This window comes from Rhinopithecus bieti, unplaced genomic scaffold (genome assembly GCF_001698545.2).
Source record: "Rhinopithecus bieti isolate Rb0 unplaced genomic scaffold, ASM169854v2 scaffold_7580, whole genome shotgun sequence".
Lineage (NCBI taxonomy): Eukaryota > Metazoa > Chordata > Mammalia > Primates > Cercopithecidae > Rhinopithecus > Rhinopithecus bieti.
The window spans coordinates 2094708-2104050 of record NW_016805470.1 but is presented as its reverse complement, the minus strand read 5'-3'; the positions used below and the strand labels follow the sequence as shown (position 1 = coordinate 2104050).

The following is a 9343-nucleotide window of genomic DNA, read 5'->3' as shown; positions in this document are numbered from 1 at the left end:
GCACTTGGACCTTGGTTAGTCTTTTCTATATGTAAATTCAACCTTACGGGGTGCCCTGAGGACCCCACAGGGTGGTGGCTAGCAGGGTGGTGGCTGGCAGGCCAAGCCTAGATGGCAGCCAGGGTCTCAGGCATGTGTCTGGGCACAGGACGGTGTTGCCTAGTTTGAACACCCTCTTTGCTCTGTCACTCCTGCTTCCCTTGGGTGTTCACATTCTCCCATTGCTTCATGCAAGAGCTGCTGAGTGGCCTATATCAGCCAGCTTTTGCCACATTAACAAAACCATCCCAAAACTGAGTGCGGGGAGGCAACCTCAGCTCGGGCTCCACTCCACCAGTCCAAGGGGCCAGGTGAGAGTGCTCTCTAAAGCCCCCTCCTGCCTCAGTTGTAGTTGTGAAATTTTAATTTATGAAGGTGACTGAATGATGACACAGAGCCCAATGCTGTTGAAAGAAGTTATTACTCAGTTTCCCACCCTGCAGGGCCACAGTGGGGATGCACTAGGTTTGGTCCAGGGACAGAATCAGGAGCGAGTGGAAGGCACAGGCCACAGCCCTCAGTGCTGTTTCCACTGGGGAGGCAAGGGGCTGGGGGAAGAGGGTAGGGTTGGCATTTTGAATCATTCTGGTAGGCTTTGGGGCGTGGGGTTGGGCCTAGTTGTCTGGGTTGGTACCTGGCCCTGAGCTGGTTTAAGACAGGGGAAATACTGGCCTGGTACATGAGAGTTCCTTGAAGGGGGTGGTTGGTGTATGGACTCAAGATTGGTCGGTTTGCATATGAAAGGCATGAGTTGTTTCTGATCCCCAAGAATCAAGCAGTTTCTGTCCAGCCAACAAGTCCCCACCCCAAGATGTTAAACCATCATAAAATAGAGAATCTAAGGCCAGGCATGGTGGCTCACGCCTGTAATCCCAGCACTTTGGGAGGCCAAGGCGGGTGGATCATTTGAGGTCAGGGGTTCGAGACCAGCCTGGCCAATGTGGTGAAAACCCATCTCTACTAAAAATACAAAACTTAGCCTGTTGTGGTGGCCTGTGCCTATAATCCCAGCTACTCGGGAGGCTGAGGCAGGAGAATCGCTTGAACATGGGAGGTGGAGGTTGCAGTGAGCTGAGATCGCGCCACTGCACTCCAGCCTGGGTGACAAAAGCAAGACTCCGTCTCAAAAGAGAGAGAGAGAGAGAAAAAAGACAGAATCTAAAAAAACACATGAATATACCCCCCCCCGCTCTTACCCTTCAGGAGGGGATGTCTAGACCCCATGGCACCCCAGCTACAAGGGGCCCTAGGGGAGGCCAACTCCGCCCTTTTGGTTATTCCCTAAGCGCCCCCTCCACCCCTTCCCCATTCAGAGGCGAACCCGGGGAGGCCAAGTGGGAAGGAAAGAGGGCTGTGGGAGGGGAGGTCCCAGTCTGGGGCAGAGGCCTGTCTGGAGCCCGAGATCACCTGGCTGTGCTGGAGAACTGGAAAACAAGCTCAGCGGAAGGGAGCGGGCATGGAGAAGTGACTGGGAAGCAGGAGGGCAGGCATGGACCCTGAGGCTGAGCAGGGGGTGCTGAGGGGCAGAGTGGACATCGAGCTGGGGGCAGTGAGCGAGCCCAGCTCAGCTGTGACGCCCTCTCCTGGTCACCCAACTATCAGCTGCTTGGGCTGCCCCGGGAGGGACTGGGCTTCCTCTGACACTCTGTGCGGCCATCTGTCACGCCTTCTTCTGTCCCGCCCCCTCCCTTGACTTGTGGCACCCACAGACAGGTGGGAGAGTGCACCTGCCCTGTGTGGTCAGAGCTTGGTCTTGAGTTTCCTTCCCTCATCCCTCTTTCCTGCCACACGCCAGAACACAAGAGGATGTGTCAGAGGCCTGTGAACTAGAGCAACTCCATCTTGAATAGAGGCTGAGTAAAATAAGGCTGAGACCTACTGGGCTGCGTTTCCAGACAGTTACAGCATTCTGCATCACAGGATGAGATAGGAGGTCAGCACAAGATACAAGTCATTAAAGACCTTGCTGATAAAACAGTTTGCAATAGGCCGGGCGCAGTGGCTCATGCCTGTAATCCCAACATTTAGGGAGGCTGAGGTGGGTGGATCACCTGAGGTCAGGTGTTTGAGACAAGCCTGGCTAACAAGGTGAAACCTCATCTCTACTAAAAGTACAAAAACTAGCCGGGCATGGTGATGTGCGCTTGTAGTCCCAGCTACTCGGGAGGCTGAGGCAGGAGAATCGCTTGAACCCAGGAGGTGGAGGTTGCAGTGAGCTGAGATCGTGTCACTGTACTCCAGCCTGGAACGAGACTCTGTCTCAAAAAACAAAACAAAGAAACAGAAAAACCAGGTTGCAGTAAAGAAGTTGGCTAAAACCCACCCAAACCAAGATGGCGAGGAGAGTGACCTCTGGTCGTCGCCACTGCTACAACTCCCACCAGCGCCATGACAGGCTACAGATGCCATGGCAGTATCAGGAAGTTACCCTACATGGTCTAAAAAGGGGAGACATGAACAACCCACCCCTGTTTAGCTTATAATCAAGAAATAATCATAAAAATGGGCAACCAGCAGCCCTCAGGGCTGCTCTGTCTATGGAGCCATTCTTCTATTCTTTTACTTTCCTAATAAACTTGCTTTCACTTGACGGACTGATTTCGAACTCTTTCTTGCAGGAGATCCAAGAACTCTCTCCTGGGTTCTGAATCTGGACCCCTTTCCGGTAGCAGATGTTGTAGAGTGAAGCACAACTATTGCAGGGGGATCTTGGTTTACATTTTGCTTCAGTGGCCGTGGTTAGCACAGTAGAAAGCACATCACAGTCCTCCAATTCATTAAAAAATTAGGAAGTGAACCACCACAAACCACAGACAGATGTACTGAGGCAGGATAGGTAGTCAAGAAAGTAACCACGTTCTAGGTGCGCAGCAGCAACTGTGGTGACCGTACAATCAAGCCTCAGCATTGGCACTGCAATTGAGCTCATTCAAGCAAAGCTATCTTCAGCAGGGACTCCCCGCCTCTAGACAGCAAGCGCATTTTTATTTTACTTGTCCTCAAACTGATCCTTTGCTCATTATAATAGTAAGAAACACACCCTTGTGTGGAGATTTAAGATGCTAATGAGGCCGAGCACAGTTGCTCATGTCTGTAATTCCAGCACTTTGGGCGGCTGAGGTGGGCGGATCACTCGAGGTTAGAAATTCGAGACCAGCCTGGCCAACATGGTGAAACCTCATATCTACAGGTGGCAGGCACCTGGAATCCCAGCTACTAGGGAGGCTGAGGCAGAAGAATTGCTTGAACCCAGGAGGTGGAGGTTGCAGTGAGCCAAGATTGTGCCACTGCACTCCAGCCTGAGTGACAGAGCAAGACATTTCAAAAAAAAAAAAAGTCAAGACAAACCATGGGGGGGCTTTTTTGGTCACTTTAAAAATCTCGGCCAGGCGCGGTGGCTCAAGCCTGTAATCCCAGCACTTTGGGAGGCCAAGGTGGGTGGATCACGAGGTCAGGAGATCGAGACCATCCTGGCTAACACAGTGAAACCCCGTCTCTACTAAAAATACGATAAACTAGCCGGGCGCGGTGGCGGGCACCTGTAGTCCCAGCTACTCGGGAGGCTGAGGCAGGAGAATGGAGTGAACCCGGGAGGCGGAGCTTGCAGTGAGCCGAGATCGCGCCACTGCACTCCAGCCTGGGCAACACAGCGAGACTCTGCCTTAAAAAAAAAAAAAAAAAAAGAAAAAAAAAATCTCAGTATTGAGACTTTATTTGAGACAGGGCCTTACTCTGTTGCTCAGGTTGGATGAGATTTTTAACCTCAATATTTACTTATAGAATAACTTTTTGGTTAGTCAAAACAACGCTGTGTCTCATTCTGATCAGAATAAAACATCAGACAACTCAAGAGAAACATTCTACAAAATAACTGGCCAGGATTCTTCAAAAGCGTCACGGATAAGGATAAGGAAAGATGAAGGAACTCCCAGACTGAGGAGACTAAGGAGACAACTATGACATGGGATCCTAGAATGGATCTTGGAACAGAAAAAGGGCATTAGTGGAAAAATGGGAAATGCAAAATGGTCTACAGTTTTGTTAATAGGACTGTACACAGGTTAGTTTCCTAGCTGTAATGATTGGACTATGATTAAGTAAGATGTACCATTAAGGGAAGCTGGGTGAAGGGTGTAAGGAAAATGCTTATATTTTCCAACTTTTCTGCAAGTCTAAAATTAGTCAACAATAAGAAGTTTAAAATAGGCCAGGCATGGTGGCTCACACCTGTCACCCTAGCACTTTGAGAGGCCGAGGTGGGAGGATCGTTTGAGCCCAGGAGTTCAAGACCAGCCTGGGCAATACCATGAGACCCCTACTCTATTCAAAAAAAATTTTAAGTTTAAAATAAAATTATATAAAAAAGGAAGAGAAAAATGCTGTTTCATAGTGTTCCTAATTTAGCATGGGAGGGACCAGGTCTCCCTGGGTGGTTGTCTGTGTGTTGCTGGGTGTGCGTGGTGGGACTAGTGTGTTGGGGTCCATCTAGGCACATTCAGGTGCGGAATCCCGTGGCTCCCAGGTTTACCTGAAGGTGCAGCCTGGGGTGGAGACTTAGTGAGGGCGGGGAGTTGTCACAGCAAAGGCTCCTCCCAGGGGTATCAGTGCAGACAGCTGGGTTTTCACTGTGCTCCTGCTCCAGAGGCGCTAGGAAGGTGGCGCCTATCAGACTAGGGCTCTGCCAGCCATCCTTCTCTGTTCAAGGTCAAGCATGGTCTGCTGCCTGGGGCTTGTGCTGCTGCTGCTGTTACTGGGTGAGCACCCCTGTCTCCTCTGGACCCCGAACCCTGGCTTCTCTGTCCCTGCTCCTCAGTGACAAGGTGGGAGGGCAAGAGATTCCAGAAAAAGCTGAACCACAAGAAGGGTTGCCAGCGAGAGGCCTGTGCGCAGGGCTTGGGGACACCTGGCAATCGACCCCACTATGTGCTGAGCACCTCGCCTCCCAGCCCAGTCAAGCCACCACCGCGACCCCTGTCCCGAGTCCAGCCTTGGCACCCCTGCCCCAGGAACTTTTGCCGATTGTCTGCCATCTCCCAACTCTCTCACCCTCCCTCAGCCCCAGCCCTCCTACTCACTGCACAGATTCCTTGCTGTGAATCTTCAGTGTCGTTCATCTGTTGTTACACCTTCTAGGACGGCTCCTTCTCTGCGTGGATGTCTCAGAGGGAGGGGTCACTTTACTGAGTGTAGTGTGAAAAGTGGAATCTGGTAAAGGTTTAAGGTGGAGATTTTGCATCTGAGATGAGCTGCTATGAGGGTGGAGACGGGGTAAGGGTGTTCTGGGCAAGGGTGACAAGTAAGCAACAGGCAGAGGTGGGTTCAAACTCTTAGGCCACACGAGGTGCTGGTGTGTGCAGCCGAGACCTGGGGATGTGCCTGGCAAGGCTGTGAGAGGAGGGCAAAGTGTGCCCTTTGAGGAGGGGAGGAAGGGAGACCCCGCTGCCATCTATCGCCGCTACTCAGGGACCATTCTAAGCCCTCGACCTATGTTCATCCTTCCTGCAGAGGCCGGTGCTGAAATCACAGCAGGAATCACTCTCACCATGCGGTCCAATCCACGGCCTGAAAGACAACGGCCATTGCCAGAGAGGCACCCTGCTCCCAGCCTTGGGGTGGGAGATCACCCCCTAACCCCTGTGCACAAACACACAGGGAGATGGATGAGGGGCCAGGCTGTGCACATCCACTCAGGCTGGGCACCAGAAAGGCTTCTAGTCTGAATGAGGTGCTCCAGACTGGAGAACTTGTGGAGGCTGGGGGGGATTCGATTAGCCTGGTTTTGGTGACTCAAGTTCTGGGAAGGGGCTGCCAAGTCCCAACTTACAGTTACCCTGGATGGGGCAGGATGACCTCGACTCAAGGGAGCATCAGGAAGGAGGAGCACGAGGTCAGGAAAGAGGGAGAAACAGAAACCAATAGACCTACCCAAAGTGTCTCCATGGTGGGGGATAAGGGACGAGGTGGAGGGGTAGAAGAGGAAAGGTATGGTGTCCCAGCCTGTCATTAAGAGACTAGGAGCAGCCACTGTCTTCTAAGCCATCTCTGGTTTTAAAGTCTCTATTGGCCAGATCCCCAGAAAGCCTTATTGTTCCCCCGTCAGGTAGTGCCCGTGAGTGTGGGAGGAGCCCCTGGACCCGTCTTTGGACCTGTGAGGCCGTTCTGGGAATGGTGGTGATGCCTGGGAAGGAGGGGCCTAAGCTTCTGGGGAAGGCCTCAGCCTTGATGCTCCCTCTCCATCCCTGACGTGTTGCAGGGCCCTCCAGAGCCCGACGCTGCCCATCCCCACGATGGAGAGCCTATCAATGACAGTCGGCCCCGCTTCTGGGCCACACTCTGTGCCTTCTCGGGTTTTCAGTGTCCCCCACCTTCCAGGGGCGTGGACGGGCTGGGTGAAGTGTGCACTCGGGACGCACGGAGACCTGCAGCCTGCCCGCTCCTTTCCCAGGGTCGGTGAGCTCGGCCGGAGGGAACCGATGTGTGGACGCGGCCGAAGCCTGCACGGCGGACGCGCAGTGCCAGCGGCTGCGCTCGGAGTACGTGGCGCAGTGCCTGAGCCGGGCCGCGCAGGGGGGCTGTCCCCGCGCCCGTTGCCGCCGCGCCCTGCGCCGCTTCTTCGCCCGCGGGCCGCCCGCGCTCACCCACGCACTGCTCTTCTGCCCGTGCGCGGGCTCCGCGTGCGCCGAGCGCCGGCGACAGACCTTCGTGCCCTCCTGCGCCTTTTCGGGGCCCGGCCCCGCACCGCCCTCCTGCCTTGAGCCCTTGAACTTCTGCGAGCGCAGCCGGGTCTGCAGGTGCGCGCGGGCGGAGGCGGGGCAGTGACGAGGGTGGGGGCGGAGCCTCTCTCCGGCTCACCGCCCTCCCGCCGCGCAGGCCGCGCCTCCTGGCCTTTCAGGCCTCATGCACTCCCGCGCCCAGCGCCCCCGACGGCTGCCTGCGGGACCAGCGCGCCCACTGCCTGCGCGCCTACGCGGGCCTCGTGGGTACGCGCGGCTGGGATCTGGGCGTGGGTGGGGCTCTCCAGGGGATATCTCCGCCTGGGTGGGCCGATGACCTCGCCCTCGGGGTCCCCGCAGGCACAGCCGTCACCCCCAACTACGTGGACAACGTGAGCGCGCGCGTGGCGCCCTGGTGCGACTGCGGAGCCAGCGGGAACCGGCGTGAGGACTGCGAAGCCTTCCGGGGGCTCTTTACAAGGAACAGCTGCTTGGGTGAGGGGCCCGGGCGGGGGTGGAGGGCGAGTTGGGGCGTCGCTTACTGCCCCCTCCCAAGCCACCTGGCCGGGAGCCATTTTAGAGGGGAGAATGGAAGACTGTACAGTTAAGTCACTCTTGTCACAACTGTCCTTATTATTTTGTTATTCCTCACCACGCACCTTCCGTCCCAAGGAGCCAGGCTTTGCAGCAGTAGTTCTCTCATTTTGTCCCCTGTGCTGGGCCCTGTGCTAGGGTTTCCCAGCCAAGCCCACCCTGGACCCCTCCCTTCATAGATGGTGCCATTCAGGCCTTTGCCAGAGGGTGGCCCCCAGTCCTGCTGGACCAGCTGAACCCCCAGGGGGACCCAGAGCACAGCCTCCTGCAGGTAGGTGCAGGGAGGGGAGGGTGAGCTGGCACCTCCCCCACTGTCACCTTCCCCACTGTCACCTTCACACCTTTCCGTGTCGGGTGGATCTGGGTGGAGGCATGAAGGGCTTGGGGTCGGGGTGCAGGCAGAGGGCAGAGCCAGGCTTTTACCTCAAGTCTGCACTTGGCTCCCACCCCCAAGGTGTCCTCCGCAGTCAGGGCCCTGGAGGGACTCTCTCTGCTCTCCACACTTCCTGTCCTGGCTCTCCCGGCCCTGCTCTGACTAGGACAGCGACCTTGGACAGCACAGCTAGCTACCCCATCCTGCCTGCCTGGGCTGCCTCTCTGGCCTGCTGGCCCCTCGAAAAGGGACTGGCTTATCCCCCAAGCCGGCCCTGGTGCTCTCACTCCGCTGCCCTTGGTAGGTCTGGATACCCTGTGTGCCATCCCCTGGGGCGAGGGATGTAGGCTGGGGCCTGACTGCAAAGCCCCCGGTATCCCTGTCAGGAGGCATCTTGGTTGTAGCTCCCTTTATCCACAGACCTTGAAACCACTGGCGTCTCTCACAAGGTTGGGTCAGGAGAGGGTCACTTTTGTAGCTGAGACCTCCCTGGAGCCCCAGATCCCCTAGAGAAGGTCAGAGACCATTCAAAAATCCCAGAATTCTAGGAAATTATATCAGCCTCCCAAGCAGATAACCCCTTAAGGAATCCATCGGACAAGACCCCTTCTAACACTGCATCCTCCCAGCTGGGCATTACCCACCATTGTAGCCACCTGTGCACCATGACCATGCTGGCAGAGTCTTCCCTATTCCCCATATGCTGCTTGATGGGCCCCACCTTGTGCCCTGCCTGGCATTGGCCCTGTGGCCATCTTCCCCCTGGTTTCCTGCAGCTGTAGGAATAACATGCAGTGCTTATTAAACCTATGTGTGCTGAGACTGACCTTGCTTTTATGTGATCTGTGTCCTGGAGCCTGGGGACCAGGGTCTGCCGCCGGATGTATCCCTGCTGGCCTGTGTGACCTCCAGTGGCCTCAGAACCTTTCTGGGCCCCATCACCTCACCTAAGGAGGCTGAAATGAATCAGCTCTCAGCTCCTCGTGGCAGGGATTTTCATTGTTTTTGTCTCTTCTTCCCTTCTCCCCTCAGGTAATGAAACTGCATTTCCCAGCCTCCCTTGCAGCTGGGGGTGGCTGTGTCACACACACTGCCCAGTGTGGACCCAGCAGATGCTAAGAGCATTGGTTTTTTTTGGTCTGTTTGTTTTTGAGACAGGGTCTCACTCGGTCACCAGGTGGGAGTGCAGTGGCATGATCACAGTCCACTGCAGCCTTGAACCTCTGGGGTGAAGCGATCCTCCCGCCTCCTGCCTGCCTCCTTCCTCCAAAGCATGGAGACTCCTGACGAGGAAAGGGTTCCTGTGTCTCTAGCAGCTCCTTCTCAGTCTGCTTGAGGTTTGGCAGGAGGTTGAAGTGGAGATTGTGGGGGCCTTGCTCAGAGACCTCTCTGGGCCAGTGCAGCGCATCCCTCAGCCACTGGGAATGGTGGCTGGTAACACAGCTCAGAGCTGCCCCCTTCTGTAGGGAATTGCACTCCCAGAAATGCCTGTCTGCTTTTACTGTGCTCCCAGAGGCAACTGCAGCCAGTGACTGCCTCAAGGGACAATGCTGTGTGCTGTTCCTGCTCCAGAGCCCCTGTGGGGTCAAGCTGAGGCTAGACTCCAGCTGGGACCCCCACCTGG

At 55.7% G+C, this 9343-nt stretch overlaps 1 protein-coding gene across 1 annotated transcript; it reads left to right on the top strand.

Annotated features, from left to right (window-relative positions):
- The first annotated feature begins 4750 nt into the window (after window positions 1-4750).
- On the top strand, window positions 4751-8508 carry GFRA4 (GDNF family receptor alpha 4). The gene is made up of 6 exons (XM_017872531.1): window positions 4751-4793; window positions 6485-6830; window positions 6910-7019; window positions 7113-7247; window positions 7526-7617; window positions 7801-8508. The coding sequence occupies exons 1-6, from the start codon at window positions 4751-4753 to the stop codon at window positions 7879-7881; spliced, it is 807 nt and encodes a 268-aa protein (XP_017728020.1). The 3' UTR covers window positions 7882-8508.
- The last annotated feature ends 835 nt before the right edge of the window (window positions 8509-9343 follow it).